The sequence below is a fragment of the Macaca fascicularis genome, chromosome 4 (genome assembly GCF_037993035.2).
Source record: "Macaca fascicularis isolate 582-1 chromosome 4, T2T-MFA8v1.1".
NCBI lineage: Eukaryota > Metazoa > Chordata > Mammalia > Primates > Cercopithecidae > Macaca > Macaca fascicularis.
The window spans coordinates 75,683,657-75,703,534 of NC_088378.1; the positions used below are offsets into that span (position 1 = coordinate 75,683,657).

Sequence of the window (19,878 nt, forward strand, 5' to 3'; positions counted from 1 at the left end):
TAGTCTCCCTGTCTCCAAAATAGTCCTTTTGCAATGCAAAACTGCCATTAGTGCCAACTTTAACCTTCCAGAGTCCCTCCCTTTATGCCCCCTCATCCCCTCGCACCCTGCCCCACAACTCTCCAGTCTCTCAGTAACAATTAGCCAACATGCTTTTAATGTTTACCTGAGTTAAGCACTTTGCAAACATTACTTCAATTACCCCTCATAAGAATGTTTTAAATACAATGCCATTGTTGTTCCCATTTTACAGATGAGTAAACTGAAGCATATAGAGGCTAAGTAGTTTCACCAAGTTCTCACAGCTAGAAAGATGCAGAGACAGGATGCAAACTCAGCTCTACTGAACTCCAAAACCCACATACTCTCTTAACCACTGCATCACACTTCCTCACAGGTGGATCCTCATCTCTCAGCAATACTGCCTCTTTGCCATTCTGCCCCATAGCAACACTGCAATGCCTGGAATTCCTCAAATACATTCACGCTGCTTCCCCACTCACTATGCTCATGCTATTCTGTCTCTTGGAAATGTCCTTCCTTCTCCTTTAACCATGACCTACATGACTCTTATCCATTTTGTTTAAGACTCAGCTCAGGAGTTGCATCCTCTAGGAAGCCTTTTCCCATATAACTCCTTCCCTGCCCTCACCTTTCTCTCTCTGACTCAGGAGGTACCCTTCCTCTGTCTTCATCTCCATTACTACACCCACCACATTGTGTTATCAATTTCTGTTCTTATGTTTGCCTCCTCCACTAGACCATGATGAGCATGAGACAATCTTTCTGTTTTGTTTTGTTTTGTTTTGTGTTTTGTTTTGTTTTTAGACAGGGTCTCACTCTGTCACCCAGGCTAGAGTGTGACCTCCACCTCCTGGGCTGAAGAAATGCTCCCACCTCAGCCTCCTGAGTAGCTGGCACCACAGGCACACACAACCATGCCCAACTAACTTTTTCTATTTTTGATAAAGATGGGGTCTTGCCAGGTTGGTCTAAAACTCCTGAGTTCAATGGATCAGCCCATCTTGTCCTCCCGAAGTGCTGGGATTACAGGCGTGAGCCACCGCACCTGGCTTGAGACCATCTTAATCATCCATATGTCCCCAGCCAGTGCTGTGCCTGGCATGTAGTGGGTCCTCAGTGCTTCATCAATGTTCAGAATAAGAAATAAAGGTGTTTAATCAACTAATTCTCAAATATTTGTTGAATATCTACTATTTCTAATGTATGTATTAAAGTATTGGGCCGGGACAGTCAGGGAAGGCTATAGAGAAAAGGGAAGATTTTAAATGGGGTCAAAAGATGTACAAGGCTCAGAAAGCAAAGCCACATAGCAATAATCTAAATCTAATGTTTGAGCAAATGGTTAGGCTGGGAACCATGGTTAGCTATAAATGGCAAATCTGAGAAGTTGATCGTCTTCCTCTTGCTCTTGAATTCTGTCAGATCAGCTGTTTCCTTATCCAAGAGCAAAGTGTCAGATTCAAGTTTTGTTCCAGGGCATTTAATCTTTCAATGATAAGCATCTCACCTTAACTCTAAGATCATCTCCTAGGACAGAAAATTGTGGAAATGCTTCTAAATAAATTAAAAACCTAGAGACTGTTAGATCATGAGATACATTAATAATGATGAAATGTCAGAAACATGTGCAGCTCCATGTAATGAATTCAACAACTGTCCAAAGGTCATAGAGGTTTCCAGCAAAATACATGTCATTCTGTTTACATCAAACACAGAAAACTCATTTACAAGTGAATGTCATTTTCATCTTTGTTCCATGGCCAAGTACATCTCATTTGCATTCATTTGTTTCCCTACTGGAGTGCTTGTCACTATTCTACAGCTGGTGTGGGTTGTGCTCAGTACCTGCCACTTACCATAGGCCCAGGCTCCAGTCATCCAGTTACAAGTCTGAATCATAATCCCAAAGATGGTTTTACATGAGGTATTTTTAAATAATATGCATCATTGGGAAATCAAAATTTGGTGATAGTGTTCACAGGAAAAAACTTTAAAAGTTCAAATGCATGTGCATGAGAACATACTCTTTTCCCATGTGAGCCCAACATTAGGACTTCTATATTGCTAGGTGTGGAGTAAAGTTCTATAGCTAAGGCCTCCCAAGGATCCTTTGCCAAATTCTGAAGAGAACAAAAGAATGGGTGGAGGCCCCATTGTTGTCTCCCTATGTACAGAGTATTATCAAGAGCTAAAGGTAACTCTGAGTTTTCCAACTATGGAGAGAAGGACCAGTTGAACAGTCAGCCAGTCATCCTTCTCCCAGAGGCTGGTCTGATTCTGACACTATCCTGGCCAGCTCAGTGTCCTCAATAGCTCTTTCCTCACTGCAATCAAAGTGGTAACACCTTCTGAAATACACCTGCACCCCACCTACAAAATCACCTAACACAAGTTATTCATTGAAGTGTCTTTAAGGTAATAAAAGATTGAAAACAACCCAAATGTCATCAACAGGAGAACTGGTTAAATCTATCTTTCTACCTCTACACAATACAGTATTATGTAGCAATAAAAGAAAAAAAACTGAGGAGGCTCTCCCTTGAATTATCATGGAAAATTTCTCCAGAGTATATTAATTTGAATAAAAAGCAGGATACAGAAGAGTGAATATTAAATATTTAAGACAGGGAAGAAAATAAAAATATATTCATTCTTGGATATTTGTATTTATAAAAAGAAAATTAGATGTATACAAGAAACTAAAATAAGTGATTACAAGTATAGATCCAGATTTTTTGGTTTTGAAATTCATAGAATTTGGGTGACCTACTTTAAGAAATAAAACACAGAATTAGGTACAGTTCTGTATTAGTCCATTTTCATGCTGCTGATAACTGAGACTGGGAAGAAAAAAAAGATTTAATTGGACTTACAGTTCCACGTTGCTGAGGAGGCCTCAGAATCATGGCGGGAGGCAAAAGGCACTTCTTACCATGGCAGCAGCAAGAGAGAAAATGAGGAAGAAGCAAAAGCAGAAACCCCTGATAAACCATCAGCTCTCTTGAAACTTATTCAGTATCATGAGAATAGCATGGGAAAAACTGGCCCCCATGATTCAATTACCTCCCCCTGGGTCCCACCTACAGCACTTGGGAATTCTGGGAGACACAATTCAAGTTGAGATTTGGATAGGAACACAGCCAGACCATATCAAGGTCTTATATAAGGATTTCATGACAGTGAGCTTCATGGTACATCTACCCGTGGTGACTACCTGAGTCGACAGAAGTGCACAGAAATGAGATTGGATTAAGACTCCTAGATAGATACCTATTTAGACAGTTTTGGTCTTTGAAAATGTGAATATATTTCTTATTTAGAATGCAAAACCAACCTTTTTTTTTTTTTTTTTTTTTTTTGGTAGATACAGGAGTCTCATTATGTTGCCAAGGTTGGTCTTGAACTTCTGGCCTCAAAGTGATCTTTCTGCTTTGGCCTTCCAAAGTGCTGGAATTATGGGCATGAACCACCACACCTGAGCATCTCAACCATCTTATTCAAGTTTGGCTCCATTCTGCAACCTTGTGTCTGCAGAGATTCTCCCTCAGCCTGGCTTTTTCCTGATGACAATGTGCCTAGCATTCTGTTTTGAGTTTGCCCTTGTATTTCCCTCTTTCTGATCACTCTCAGCTCTGTCATCAATAGAGCAGCTTCAGACCACCCCAGCCCCACCTCTGCCCCCTGCCTGGCCCAGATTTCCAAGAATACAGCCTGCTACATGTGAAAAAGAGTTTGAACGTTGGATAAATCACACCACAAATGATCTCCAATACCATGGGATACTAAGAAACTGGGAACTTTTTAAAGTACTGACTTGGAAATTTGGTGATTCTCTGGCTGTGCACCATAGTCCTGAAATTCTCAACAGAATCAAACTATTACACCTTCCTTCCCAGGGTCCTCAGGATCACAGGTGGGCCATTTTAGATCTATCCTTATACACATCTTTTTGTTTAACACAACCAAGTAAGCCTAGACTAGATTGGACACAGCCTTGCAGGGATTTACCAGAATTCAAACGACTTCAAATACATAACAAGCCAAAGATGGTCTCTAACTTAACTCTGGTTTCAGCTAAAAAAGCCTGGAAACCCACTTATCTTTCAGTTCACCTTATCATCACCCTATAAAACATTCACTGGATCTAGTTACAAAGGATTCAAATTGAATTTCTGCAAACTTCTTTCATCAGGTGACACTGTTCTAAAGAGATCGTATGGCTGGGTGTCGTATCATGTGCCTAGTAATCTCAGCTACTCAGGAGGCTGAGACCAGAGGATGGCTCAAGCGCAGGAGTTCCATACCAGCCTAGGCAACATACTGAGAACCCATCTCAAAAACAAACAAACAACAACAGAGCCCTAAATAAATAAATAGAACAAGAGGACATACATTAATAGTATGTTGAGAATGAGGCTGTGGAGTGGAGACGGTAGACTTAGGAATGAATCTTAGGAATACTTATAGCTTGGTATTGAAACAAGCCCCATTTCCCTTATCTATAAAATAGATTGTTATAAAGATTAAATGAGATCATGAAAATTCAATTAAATGAGTGCTGTCAAGGAAACCTTGAGGCAAAGCTATTTTTTTCCACTTTATGAGGAGAATATCCGCCCATATAAATATCATGAAGTCTCAAACTACTAATTCAAGACAATAATATACAAATTGATTTAGAAACCAATGTAGGGCATAGAATATATACAAACACCTATAGATGGCAACGCCAGTACCCTGAGATCACATTTCAGCATGTTAGCTTTAAATAATTCCGAAAGCCTATCCCATAAACCCTCTGACATATTTTCTTTTCTCTACATCCTCTTGGTTGCTAAGGCATTTCTTTCTCATGCTTTCTGAAAAATCACAAATCAGCTTATAAAATGCGACATGCTACGTTGACTTGTTTCTCATTGGATTGACTTTTAGCATACCTGAAAGCATTTTGTTGCTCACACATGTGTGCTGCTACAGTCCAATGCCCTCAAGAGAGCTTGAATCTGACCTGGTCACGTCTCCATTTCCCTTAAGGTGACAATTCAGGAATCAACTGCTCAGTGTCAAGTATAGAATCTTATCTTTCTGCCTTTTTTTTTTCCCCAGGAATTTAACATAGATTAAAAACAATCTTTGACCTTCGCTATGTTCTTATGTAAAGCCATCTGCTATTGCATCTATCTTCACCATATCTCCTGTCACATAAGACATTTCCACCTAAGGCTTTCTACTCAAATCACTAGATTTAAGTGTCTCCCACTCAAATACAACTTGCCATGAAACGCTGGATTTTAAATCATTCTCTACTTAAAGTAACTTCCAGGAAAACTGCTGCACTACCAGCATTAAGAATAGAAAATTCGTATTTATAGCCATTTCTTGCAATATCAAATTATGCAAAAGTATATATGGATAGAAAAAAGTAGAGAACGCTCATGACGTTTGGATATTTATTTTATTTTTAATAGTTTCCTCGCTCTACTTCTAAACATTTCTCTTAATCTGTTTAACTCAAATTACCAAAAAATCTATGACTTTTATATTCTTTAATGAACTCAAGATTTGTCTTTATTGGCCATTTACATGAAACGTTAAACTTTAAATAATTAAAATGTACTTGAAACAAAGTTAGTGTCTTCAGAGGAGTTACATGTACACGTGTAGTCTACCCACTTTCGGTCCCTTTTTGAAGGACTCTTGGAGGGTTTGCAAGCTAAAGGCATTAACAAGTTGTCTGTGGTACAACGGCTTAATTTGAATTAAACTACAGTCGCAGATGACAGAAGCCCTCCTTTCATCTTTTGTAGGGAGGCCTCCGAGCCCAGAGCGAGCGCCACGCTCCTTCTGGAACTAAACTCGTTGGCCCCGCCGTCTGTTGAGTCCTTCTCTTCACAACTCACACCTGGGTGGCCAAGGGTCACTCTTGACCTCGCGTTGGCGCCAGCGCCTCTGCCCTCTTCCCGTTGGGAAGGCGGCAGATGGCGAGAGCGCACCGCGCGGGTGCCGCAGCTCCCCTCCACAGCGGGGTCGGGCAGTTTCCACAAGGACCCGTTAGGCCTGAAACTCTCCCGTCCTCCTGCCGGGCACCGCGGGTCTTCCCCGGTCCTTCTCTCCAGCAGGACGCCTGGACCGTCCACCTAAGCGGGGCAAGACTCCCGCACCTCTGCCCCAACCAGACCCCAGAAAACCCTGTTCCCAGGGAGCGCGAGGCTGTGAGCCCAGAGAGCGCGAGGCTGTGAGCCCAGGGGGCGCCGCGCCACAGGATGCTGCTCTCACTCTCATCTCCAGCTCCGCCTGGCCGCCGCCGCACTAGCCCAAACGGCGAGGCCGTCGCGGGGCCCGGGGTTCTTTCGCTGTGGCCAACTCGCCACCAATAGCAACCCTGGCTCCAAGGAATGCACCAATGGGAGCGCTCGGAGTAACGCGGCTCAACCAATCACCGCCCTCTCGGCTCTAGGACCCCACCAGCAGTGTCATCACTACTCCTGTAACTCCGCCAAACGGTAGTTCTAGCCACTCCCGTCCTTCCCTCAGAGTCTAGATATTAAATATACTTTCCCCAGAGTAGAATCATGCGGAGTTGCAGCTTATGCTTGGCTCAGGAAGACATGCACACGCGCTCACCTCCGCTGCGTTCTTCTGCTTAAGCTCATCCCTCGATGCCCAGCCAAGCTTTTCAAAATTTAGTGAAAACAAACGAGAATTCTTTTTACCACGCAGTTGACCGCTACGAACCATTTGAACCGTTGTCTCAGCTTAAAATGGAAAGATGGCCTGAGAAGGAAGACTTCTGAAAGAAGTCTCTCCTTAGCAAAAGGATGGAAAGCCTTTATTTACTGAAGCTGATGCGAGTTGGGGGTTAGAAGTAAACCAAGGAGAGTGTTCTGCAAAAAGATGCTAGTGTTATACAAGGTTGTCAACCCTTATCTCCTTAGGTTGACATCTTCCAAATGAAAACACAAAGAGTTGCTAGAGTTTAGGGTTTTCAAAAATATATATATCGTTTGATAGCTCACTATGCGTCAGGTGTGATCTAAGCTGCTGGCCTGCGTTAACTCATTTGATGTTCACAACCATCCTATTGCTTATTTCGCCCTGTTTTACAAGTGAGGAAATTGAGGCAATAGAGAAAACGGCCCAAGATGCAAAGCTAGTAAGCGACAGAGGCGGGACTAGAACCCAGGTCTGTCTGAGGTATTTAGATTAACAAAACAGTTTAATGCCCAACCGAACTAGGTTCAAGCAATCTAGAGTCTTTCAGTTCTAAAGAAAATGAATACGCCTCCTATCTTTTTAAAAAAAAAAAAAATTGGTACAAAATATTCAGTTAGAATCCCAGAAACCTCCAGTGGCGTTAGCATAACGCTCAAAGTTAGTTGTGGTCACCAAGATAAGAAGAGTTGAATGGTGGGTGACAGGGAGAAGAGAGAAGGAGATAGGAGACAGAAAGAAGTAATCTGAGAAACACTAATTCAACTGAGGCACTTAACACAAACAATACTATTGTTCCTGATTGTATATCACTGATATGACTTTGTCATTAAAATGAATAATGGCATTAAGTATGATAGTATGCACAGACATGAACAAATATATGAGTTATTTGAGGCAACCTATGGAGAATTACACATGACTTTTGATTAAGAGACTCTTTGTTCAATTTTTTCGTATTGGAATCTATTTTAACAACGTCTAGAAGATACCAGTTCACAAAGGGGAAACAGAATATTGGGTCCTTTGTTTTATTAAATTCTAAATGTATATCCTTTAACCAAACTAATTTTATTTTTTGAGATGGGGTCTCGCTATGTTGCCCAGGCTGGAGTGCAGTGGTTATTCACAGACATGATCATCGCACACCACAGCCTTGAATTCCTGGGCTTAAGCTAGCCTTCTGCCTCAGCCTCCTGAGTTGCTGAAACTACAGACATGAGACACTGCCACCGGCTTATTTTCAATTTATTTTTATGAGCTATTTTCAGAAGTTACAGGAGTTGGTACTGAGCCAGAAAACGGGAGACGGGGGCAATACTGTTATAGCTGATAAAATGTTTCCCATGTTTCAAATCTGGGCAGCCTTTCTCACTTTCCTTGAGAACTCACATGCTCTGATTTCAGAAAAGCTTTTCCAATATTCTTCTATAGTGGTGGATTTGGTTTGAAGCAATCATTGCTTCAAAGGGCAGGACCACAATACTAAACAGACAGCAAGAAGCTCTGGGCTCTTGGAGCCGATTTAGCAGGCAGATGCTTGAATTCACTTCTAGTTTTGTGTGACGAACTGTGAACCTGGTGGAGCAAGTCAATGGTCCTCTTCTATGGAATGGAAAGAGCTGAAAGTAGCGTAAGAACCTGGCACAGTATATGTCCTCAAAAAATGATGGTATCTTTGTCACCATATTTTCATGTTGATACTTTCTCTCTCTCTCTCTCTCTCTCTCTCTCTTTCTGTTAGCTTTCTTTTACAAAGCAAAACATTTTCTGGTCAGCTGCCACTAAAAACCTATAATTCCTAGCACACATTTTCTCATAGAAGAAATCTTGCAGATCACCACCAACAGAAATCGCATGCCCTCCCCTACCCATGCCCCCCTGCTGTGATGTGCCAGAACATGTTCCTGCCAGCCACCAGGCGAAGCGACTAAGGCAGTGTTGCCAACAGGAAGACAAGGTGAAGACTTGCAAATCATTCAGGATTCAGAAAATAAAGGGCATTTTTAACTGAGTTAAATTATCAGCGCCACATCCAGACCCTTGGGTGACTCACCAGAATCTTCAAACTGATCTCTGAAAAAGTGCTGTGGACATGGGCCCTTCAGGTACCTGCCCTTAGCTAAGGGGTTAACTGAGCCTCTACTTTCCACAGTGAAATCCTCCCCAGAGTGTATATGGGGATGAAGATGGGTGCTTTCCAATTTTAGTCAACAAAATTATATTCTTTATGATATCTGCCCATTAGCTAGCGTTTTTTTAAAAACCAGTAAATATAGTCATTGCTTCTAATTTTGCTGTTCTAATTATGGGCATCCCCGTGACCTTAAAAAATATGCTTTCTTTTCTGTAAGATAGGACCAATACTGACAGCAGAAGACCACTGGAAGAAGGACATGGGAAAAAGAAACTTATGAGTAAAGTAAATAGATCAGCACTTCCAACAAAACAGACCCTCCTTTAGTATTTGTTGAATTAATAAAATATATGACTCATAAAAAACACTGAGCAAGTTTCCTTTTTTGCTTCCCAAGGAAAGTTCTGTCAAAATGGAACACAACAAGAAATAGTGATTCTACTGTTCCATACTTTAACAATATGTGGGGTTTTTCTTCTTGAAGGTCATGAACTTCTTTCAGTAAACATGAAAACATTTAGCATGATTAACAATGGTTTTAGGAAACAATTCTTTTGCCTGATGTTTGGGAGCCTGTAAAATGCACATATTGAAAATGGCATACTTCCCTCTTATAATACAACACTGCTTAACATTATTTTATGAATAGTAAAAGTATTCAAGTCTCCAATGATTTATTTTATTATGCAGTCTCCTCGCAAATTGTTTTCAAATTAAACTACTTGTTTAAAATATCTGCTGAAATCACTAAGTGAACAAACTCTCGTTTGTATCTTTATTTTTCTTAAAGATTGCACAAGCTGGAACCAAAACCAAAATACTATATCCACTGTACAGCAGTCATTATAAAACAACACACACCACATTTGTATTCTACCAAATAGAATATTTTCTTTAAAATTATATATTGCGTGCTCTTAGATTCATGCTTTAGATATTTTACATTTATCATTATTCTCTCATAAATAATTGCAACTTGACCAATTTGTACACCTGCTACCACTATATTCAATAGGGCAAGGCGTAGTCTTTGACATGAGAACAGATAAAATGGAAATCAGTATATGGATGTCACATCTACCCAATTGTGACTAGTGTTTTGCCTAAGAAATGAAATGCTAATGTAAAATACACACACAAAACTTCGTTTCAAAAGGCACAATTTCCTCCACAGAAAAGTATAACTTAAAAATACGTGGCAGTTAAAATGTGCGCCCTCGAGGGCGCTGTGACGTTCGCATTGATGTGATCCTGAACACCAAGAGCAGACCGCCTGGGCGGTTCAGGGTGAGCTCATCCAAGAAGTCCAGAGGCCCGGGGTACGGAGGTCCTGGTCGCCCTCGAGCTGTCCAGGTGGCCGGATTTACGCCACCTCTGAACTGTTGCTCTGAGTTTCAGCACCAGATCTGGGACCTCTCACTGTTCCAAATCTGGCGCCCTCTCAAAAACAAAAACGGTTTTGTCCATTGGGTCCCTCTTCCCACCACCAGGAGTTCCTCTTCTGCGAGAATAGACCCTCGATTCCTCTGTCCTGGCCCCGCCCCTTGCCGGGAAGACTTATTACAAGTCGCGCTCGCCGCCGCCCGCAGCCTCGGGGTCGCTCTGGTCGTCTGTGAAGCAGACGTCCACGTCACTGTCGTCGCTCTTGGGATCCCCAGGTTCCGGGGGATAGCCGGGCTCGGCACCCGGGCCGTCGCCCGCTTTGGCGAGCAGACTCTGGCCAGGGTGGCGGGACTTGACATGTCGCTCCAGGTCCCGGCGGCGCACAAGTACCTTGCCGCAGAACTCGCAGCGGTAGGGCGTGTTGCCCTCGGCGTGCAGCCGGATGTGCTTGTTGAGATTGCTGGGGTCGCCGAAGGGCCGCAGACAGACTTTGCACTTGAGTGGCTTGTAGCCCGTGTGCGTCCGCATGTGGATCTTGAGCCCATACTTGCGCGAGTACAGCTTGCCGCAGTAGAGGCACAGGTGGCCGGTCTTGGGCTTACCTGCGCCGCTGCCTCCGCTGCCGCCGCCCCCTGTGCCTCCCGCCGCCGCGACGACCGGTGGCAACGTCCCCGAGTCCAGGCGTCCGCGACCCTTCCCGGCAGCCATCTCGGACAGCTGCTGATTGTGCATGGCGATCTCTCGGTCGATGCTGGCCAGCGAGCCCAGCTCAGCGGGGCTTAGGGCGGCCGCTGCTGGCCCGCTGAAGTAGGAGATGGACTCCGGATACTTCAGCAGCCCGCCGAAGTGCAATTTGAGCGGGTAATAAGCGGTAGTGGCCGGTGAGCCGTAGAGCAGCTCCCCGTTGTAGACTGTAAAGGCCGGCATGACGGCAGGCAGGTGACTACATTCGCCACCTGGATAGGCTTTGAGACCGCCCGTGTCGAGGGGCGGCAGCGCGCAGCGCTCGAGGGGCAGCCCGGGCGCGGGGGGGAGCTGCGGGTAACGCGCTCCTGGCAGCGCGGCGGAGGCGGGCGGGGCGCGCTCCACGTGCTTGAAGGCGGACGCCTCTTCCGGGGGAACCGAGAGCAGAGGGAAGCCGCGCAGGGCCCCAGAGCACGGCAGGCCATGGGGCGGTGGCGGCGGCGGGTCCCCCGCGAGCAGGCACTTCGGATGGTGGTGGTGGTGCGCGTGGTGGTGATGGTGGTGACCCGCGCCGCCCGCCGCCGAGTTCTCCCCGCTGCCTGGGCGCCCGCACGCCCGGCCCCCGCCCAGCAGCCTGCCCAAGGTGAGGCCGGCCCCCTGCTTGCTGCCGCTCTCCTCCCGGTAGGGGTCGCAGTGGGCGGCCGCCGCCGCCCTGGCTAGGCCGGCTGGCTTGAAAGCGGAGCGTACGCCGGGGTAGAAGGCCAGGCTGCCGACCCCCGCCGAAGAGCCGCCCACGATGCCGAGGAAGTGCCCTTGTCCTCGGGCGGCCCCGCTCATGTCCAAGGCACGGTCCAGCTGCTCCTTGCCTTTCTTGAGCTGCCCCCACTTGCCTGGGGTCGGCGAGGTGGCCGAGGGCGCGGAAGAGGCCTCGCGCTTGATGCCCTCCCGCGCACCGCAGGCCTGAGCTGGTGGCGGGCCCTGCGGGTGGGGTCGCAAAGTTCCTGCCTGGGAAGGCGCGGCAAAATCGGACGCGGAGGGTTTCGGGGAGAGACCGAGGCCATCAGCCGCTGGGACGGCGCCTTGGCGAGCCGCGTGTTCGTGGTGCAGGAAGGCGCCGCCTCCACCGCTGCTGAACACGCAGTGGAAACGCAGGTGTGCCTTAAGGCTGTTGGGGTATCTAAACGTCCTCCAGCAGTACCAGCAGATGTAGCGCTCCTCCCCTGGGCAAGAAAGAATGGAAAAGCGACCCGGTGAGAGGCGAACAAGCGAGACAGAAAGAAAGCGCCAGTGCACCCAAGGCAAAGGCCAAGTTTCGACCAGCGGTATCGGGAGAGGGCGAAATATAAGTTCGGTAGCCCTACGGTATCAAGGACCCCGAAAAACCCCAAATGGCCAATCCTTATCAGTGTCTCCATCCTCTGGGACTACTTAGAGGCCAAAAAGGTGACGGGACCTTTCCAACGAAGACTTCCTCCAGGCCTTCCTAGCAAAATCTTCGTTGGAAGGGCAGCACTCAGGCAGGCTGGCCGGGTAAGAGCAAAGAGCAGCTGTTGCTTTAAATCAAGTGTTGAGGCTGTGCAGTGTCTGGGCCCATCTGTTGGCGTTTGCAGAATAGGTAGCGTATGTCGAGGAGTTTGGATAAACTGAACAAAGACCAATCTAATGGTCGTGAGCGCCTCATTACCAGGCGAGACAATATCCTGTATGTATAGGCCATATGTAATCATTCCTTTTCATAGAACAATGTCTTTTGTGTCCCCTACCCACCCATTCCACCCCCTTCCAGCCTTAAACACTTTGCCTGAGGTTTTCCTGGAGCGTGACCAACTGAAGGACCACATAAGGACTATGATTTGCCATTCTTCAAAATTATTTGTATCTTTATTTCCTCTTTAACCCCATTTAATTTGCTGGGAGAAAAGAAAAAAATCTTATGCCATGATACTCTATAAAGAATGATGATAATCTAAGAAGGATGATGTTGCATTGTCTTGTCTGCCAGTTGGTAATTAATTAACTCCTAGATAGCTGCACAAATCCAAGCTTAGTAAAGTCTTTGGAGAAAATATATTAGTTTTTTATTATATGAATATATATAAATGATATAGATCGATAAATAAATATAGATACTCAGCTTTTAATAAGTGCAGAATTCTCTACCAGGCACTACATATGTGTTTGGTGTCAAATCTTTTTTTGTGTTTAGTATTATTAGCATTAGTTTTTTCATTTCGCCCGAGTTTGTGAACACAACCAAGAGACACATATATGATCACATACTGGAAGTTAATTTCCACTTAAAAGGGTCGTATTACTGCTGTAGAGAGAAATGATCTTGCAGTTAGGTTTCTTTTAAAACGTGGTTGATTGATAATACTGAAGGGAAAGATGTCTGTGAGAAAGAAGTTAGTTGAACCGCAAGGAAATATCCAAAATATAAATCAGTCTCATAAAATTTAACAGGAAAGTTAAATTCCCCCTCTGCATATACAAGCAGCTCAAACTTCTGAAATATTACTACAGAAATAACAATAGGGGAAAATTCCAGATCTTCTTCCCTTTATGTATATTAACTTCTGGGTTTGCATAACACAAGTAGCTCCCACCCCCACCCCTGTGAAACACCTGTGAAAACTCAAGTGATAAGCACTATATTCCAAGGAGAGCAGAAAGAAAAATGGGAGAGTAGTATTTCCCTATGAGACCCTATCCTAATTGTTTATAGAAGTCTTAGATAAAACCATTTCAGTATTCTGTTACTTTGTACTGAACATTCATGTAAAAGAAATCTTGAAAAAAAGAAAGAATAGACCTCCTGGGTTCTCTTGGTGGGTATGTTGTCTTAAATAACCTTCCTTCTAACTTCAGAGCCTTTCTGTCTCTCATCACCCCTTTTGAAAGAGGGAGTTTTCCGAGTCTGCCGCAGAATGACTCAGCTTAATGCAAAGCCACATACACTTTTTTTCTTAACATGAAGGGGCAGTATTTTCCTCCACCTTAAGACGAAATTGAAACCCACTGAAGTTAGCTAGAATTAGGAGAATAGCAGCCATCCGTATTTATTTCTTCCTCTTTCCAAGCTTTAAGCAGCATACATTTAATATATACTTTTTTTCAGTTATCCTAACCAACTGACATGTTCTCCAGACTCTCAGATCCAAATCATGCCAAGAGTACCAAACACATTTAACAAGTGACTGCCTCCTCTTCATGTAACTCTAAGGTAGTCAAGAGTTCAGACTTCTCCAAGATGGGGAAGTCAGGGTTCAAAATCACCCATGCCTTCTCACCTCCAGGAAAAAAAAAAAAAAGTGTTTATTTTGACATCTGTTACCATATGATGTTTATAAGCTCAATTGGCTGAAAGGAAAACACAAGGACCACTATTCCAGTTGCTTTTGTACTATTTGGAACTACCTAAGAAAGGGTGTTCTGTGTAGAAATGGCTGGCTCCTCAAGGTTAGTGGTCCTCCAAATTCTGTAGTGGCAGATTCGAGAGTTCTCCACTATGCGGCTTTTATTATACGTCTCTTTTTACTGGAAGAAGTTGACAAGAGAATGTAATATAATGTAATGCAAGGAACAAACTATCTTAGGATAATTTGAATACTATACATGCAAAATAAACAATTAACTTGCAGAAAACGATGATACTTTAAAGTGACTCATTGTTTTGAATAAACTTCATTCTGTCGTATTCATGAAGTGTTTCCTAATTCACATACTTGTATTAATTTCTCTAAACCTATTTCTAAAGGGATGTGATTGAGCAGGCAATCCAGGAAGACAGCATGTTCGAATATTTCACAGCATTCATTATTTTGATGTTAAATAATAAATGTGTCTTTAGGAGAAATTACAGACCATTGTCATGGAAAAAAAGCCATGGTAGCTTTGTATGTGAAAAGGAAGTCTCCAAGACCTTAACTATTCTAGCACCTCCTAGACTTCTTTCCACAGGAAGTGTTCTTCAGTGTTCAAGGGTAGGTTTAAAAATGTTTTTCTGTTTAGTTACTGCACCTTAATTTGCATAAATCCGCTCTTGGCTTTGAAGGGATCAAATAAATCTGAGAAGAAACTGGGATACATCCCAGATTCAATTTAAGTAGGCAAAGGGAAATGAATAAATGCCACTTAAATGGAAGGGTCTCAGTACCTGCCAACTGACCAGCTGTAAGTACCGTAATACTTCTAAAATGCTGTAGAAATGCACTGTTCTCCTGGAAAGCCAGTGGAGAAGAAATGTCCTTGGACTTTGTAAAAGCATTCCAGGTTTGAGTTATATTCTGTGGAACTCACGATGTAATTGCTATAACAACAATTTAAGGCTCCTTTTTTATTATGTATTTATTTATTTATTTATTTATTTTTTGAGACAGGGTCTCACTTGTCACCCAGGCTGGCATGCAGTGGTAACATTACAGCTCACTGGAGCCTTGACCTCCTGGGCTCAAGTGATCCTCTTTTCTCAACATCCTGAGTAGCTAAGACTACAGGCATGTACCACCACACCTGGCTAATTATTTTTTTGGTGTAGAGACAGAGGTCTCACTATGTTGCCCAGGCTGGTCTCAAGCTCCTAGCCTCAAGTGATCCTCCTACCTCAGCCTCCCAAAGTCTAGGATTACAGGCATGAACTACCGCACCTAATTTTTTTTTATCTTAATTGAGTAAATAATGGTCTCTTTGAATAGGCATCAGAAAAAGGATGGCCCCATTAAGTTCATAATGCGTACTTTTTCCCCTGCCGTTGTGAGCCAGATTACTATCACTGTTATCGTTTATGGTTGATTTTAAGGAGGTAGTGGCGACCTCTCCTCTTTGCCTTGAAATACAGGGAATGTGAATTCCATTTTACCATCCACGCTTTTGGAGTGGGTACCTTTCTCATCGTGAGTCGGAGTCGCCGTGGTGGGGATGTCGAACCACTGAGCCAAGGAGTTAGAATACCACACTGTCAGCTCCTCCCCTGGCTGGACGTCTCGCAATGCTCGGTAGAAGATCTGGGACGCAAGGAATGGAACAGTTCTCTGTCATTTCCTGGGTAATTGGTCAAAAAGCAACTGAGAAGAAAGGTTCAAATCCCGATTCTGATGCTGTGTGACCCTGGAGAAGCTACTGGAGCTCTCTGAACTTCACTTCCCTCACCCTTGAAACAGAAAAACAATAGTATCTACCTTATAGGGTTGTCAAGACATTTAAATGAGACGTCTAGCTAAAGCACTTTGCTCTTAATATTGTTGGCCACCGCAGGGATGGTTAGGTAGATTGAATTGGTGGTGGGGACTAGGGGATGTGGAGAGAAGCCCGCAGTACCTGTCCTCCGGGTAAGTCTGCAATAGCTTCCAGAGTCTGTTCCTGGGAGTTTCTGGCTGCCCGGATTAACCCTATCCACTCCAGAGGGGAGCCCCCCGACTCGTCCACCAGCTCCCCTCTCACCATGCGCACCTGCAACACAAGCAGTGGTCGTTCTCCCCGCACCTTGGCCAGGCCCACAACCCAGACAGAAAGTTTATCCTCCACCCCCACCCAACACAGGAAAGTGGTTGTTTTTGGTTTGGCCAGACCACTAGGGGCTACTGGAAGGAGGAGAATTCCTTAGGACCTTGCTTGGGGGAGGGAGAAAGAGGAAAGTCTACCTATGCTAACACTACCACCACTTTCCTGCGCCCCACCTTGGCAACACGGGGAGGGGGGAGGGATGTTGAGAACATCCTCCCTTAGTGCTTAAGCACATCTTGTACCAAGTTGTTCCCCACACACTACCCCAGCTCTCCCACTGGCAGTTCTGAGAGCAGCCCTAACACCAGGTTAGAGACGTTTCTAGGTCAGTCCCAGGACCCAGAGCGTCCCCCTACAAACAAACAAAAAAATTATCTCATGCCTCCTCTATTCTGTGTGCATCGCACCTAGGTGCCTGTGAGCCTTGCAGCGAAAGTCTCAGAACAAAGCCCAAGCGGGGAAAAGCTTGCCCGCAGCTGGCAGGCCATTTAAAAGCAATTAAAAAGCGTTTAAAGAGGAATGCGCGGTGGGCACCAAACCCTGCTTTAGACTATAGTGGGGGGGGGGGGGCGTGATTGCAGGAGGAGCGAGGTACAAGTCCCGCTGGCTGGACACCGGAGCTTTTTCTTACTAGAAATCTCCAAGCAAAGCAAGCTATAAAGCCAAGGAAGCCAAAGCCCTTCCTTCTACCCCTGACTTCTGCCTTCATTTCCTGGTCGCTGTTTGCCGACCTTTGGCTCCTGGGACACCCCCAAAGCGGGCAAGTGCTTTAAGTCTCCCTGATCAGGGGTCGCAACGGTGTGTGGGGTGTGGGAGTCAAAGCTAGTGGTTTGGCCCTGGCGCCTGCCGGTTGGGACTCTGAACTCTCACAGCCCCGCTGTAGGCGCTCTGATCCTGTGCCCCGCGCTGATGGGCGCCCCTCGCCCTTGGAGCCCGCGTCAGAGCCAGCACCTTGCTCATCCTCTCTCCATATGCCCCAAACCCACAAGCCGACATCGGCAAGGGGAAAAAAATATATATCTGAGGAGATTCTGGGAACTGAGAGCCTCCCAAAGATTTTTTTTGTTTAGGGAAAAAAAAGTAAATTATTTTAAGGCGAAATTAGGCCTCAAATTAACATATTGAAGGGCAGAAGGGAAGAAAGGTTCTCGATGCCCTACACCCCCAGAAAGAGGGTGCTTTTGCAGAGAGAGCTGAGGTCAGGGTGCGGGGGTGGGCTTCTGGGTTCTGAGGAGACCCGAGAGCGCGGGGGAAAACACAAGCCGCGAATGGTCCCAGCACCTACAGCCCTCAGTGCACCCCACCCAGGGCTGTCCCCCCTCGGCCACATCCTCTCCTCTCAACCCGACCCGTCCAGCTCTCACAGTTAAAGAGGCTACTTGCTCAGAATAACAGGAGTCCCCTTCCACCCGGCAGAATTAGCAGGTAACGACTCAATCACTCCCTTCCTCCACTTTCTCTCTCTAGCCCTTTCCCGGGTCAGGGCACTGAGAGGCGAACAGCAGTGGGCGGAGGTCTGAATGGTCAATACCTTTTTCTTGGGCCCGGGCTCCCTGCGGTCTGACAGGTACTTGCCCAGCTTGAAGGTACCAGGCACCGGTCCGAGGCGCAAGCCGGCCGGGATGCAGCAGTCGGCACTCACGCTGGTGGCTGGAGCTCTGGCGGCTCCGTGCATTGTTGCCGCCGCCCCCAGGCAGGCGCTCGGGTGCGCCAGGTCCTCGGAAGGGCGCGAGTGACAGAGCTGGAGCTACGCGCTAGCCAGGGAGCCGCGCCCCGACGTGCGTCCTCCGCCCGCGGAGTGACGCGGGCGGGCATGCACTGCGCCTTTTCAATTGGGGCGGGAGCCTTTTGGCACCGCCAGCGCAAGGGCGCGTAGTTTGGTGAGAGAGTCGCGCTGCGAAGCAGCTGCAGAGTCCTACCCGAGAGGGTCACATGGAGTGGTTCCCTCAGCCCCCTGCATAATCGAGGCCTCTGAATGGCTAGCACACAATGGTCCAGGCGACCTTCCCATTCCTAAAAATCCAATTTGTCAAGGGCGAAGAAAAGGCACTGGTGAATCAAAGGTCCGGCGGGACCATTAATCCTCAGCATGGGGTATTGTCCTCGAGACAGTTACGATATTTTAAGTGACAAATCCACTGTATAATTTCTCCATAAATTTTACTTCCTTTTATTGTTCCCCGACAAACCAGTTTTGGGAAATAAGTGACTACTTTAAGTCTACTTGGCTGATTCCTTTGAGCCTTGGTCTACTTCAAAGATTTGTAATTCTCTCCCCTTGGCTTTATTGTAAAGGAGATTAAACAAAGAGATGGAGACTGTTTGGAGGACTTGTTAACTTCTATTGATTTCTGGCGTGTGCCATACAGAAATTAGGCAGGTACTTGATGGGAAAACACCAGAAAATACCTACACTTTTTAAATAACGACCATTTTACCATTTCAGGGGATTGGGTTCAGGCCAGTCGTCTATTTAGAACTGCTTTAATTGTCACTTCTGTCCCATTTCGTCCCAAAATATGATGAAGCCTCCAGATCAAGTTGAGAAGGCGCGGTCAACTGTGCATCACTTTTCTCGGGCACACCCCGGGCCTGCACTTTCTCTGGAGAATGGGAAACGACCCCAGAACCAACAGTTTCGACCGGGGATCCTGCCCCCCGGTCCGCGGCCCAGGGTTGAAGAGGAAGAAGTTCTAACAGTGGGTTATTGATCACGTCCCCTGGAAGAGGTCCTTGGACTAACTCCCCTAAAACCAACAACCTGGACTTTTCTATTAAAAAATAATAATAAAATAAACAAAAACGAAATCACCGCAATCTGCTAAAGGTTGTAGAGAAGGGGGGCGAGGTGGGCGTTTGGGACAACTCTTTCTTACACCTACTTTGTGAACTAACAAGACGTTGTACTTCGAAGTTAAACCGGAGAGCTCCCCGTTTTCTTTTAGGGAAGCCTCCAATTAGCGTGCGGACATTTATTTTCATAAATGATAGCCGAGTTATCAAATTCATCAGATATTTGTGACTCCTGCCGGCACCTGCCGCGTGCTGCTAGCTCTGGGCACAGCTCCCCCAATCCTATGCAGCCAGCACCGAGCCCGATGCAGTTCTTCCAAGAGAGGCCTGAGTGGTGGTGTATTTCCAAGCCTAGCGCCAGAGGCCCAGCCACTGCACAAAAGGGCGGAGGGCCCTCAGCAGCGCCCACGCTGCTAGCTTCTCCAGGCTTTGTGGGCTGAAGGTGCTGGAGCGATTGTGGTTAGCAAGGGTGGCAGGACGCAAGGTGGCGACACCTGCAACTCAGCAGTTTATCTGAGGAGGTCTTCAGAGAAGCTCCGTGTAGTGCCCCTCAGTCGAAACCTATGTTCGCCACACTGGGCAGGTCCAGGACACTCAGGATCATTCATTCTGTGCTCTCCCACTCAAGACTCGGGGAACCTTTA

General features: G+C 45.9%; 1 protein-coding gene across 1 annotated transcript; it reads right to left on the reverse strand.

Moving 5' to 3' along the window:
- Window positions 1–9,529: 9,529 nt before the first annotated feature.
- On the reverse strand, window positions 9,530–18,116 carry PRDM13 (PR/SET domain 13). The gene is given in 4 exon segments (XM_065543674.2): window positions 9,530–12,159; window positions 15,822–15,942; window positions 16,256–16,410; window positions 17,942–18,116. Coding segments are annotated over 4 exon segments (2,178 nt in total). The 3' UTR covers window positions 9,530–10,432.
- Between the last annotated feature and the right edge of the window lie 1,762 nt (window positions 18,117–19,878).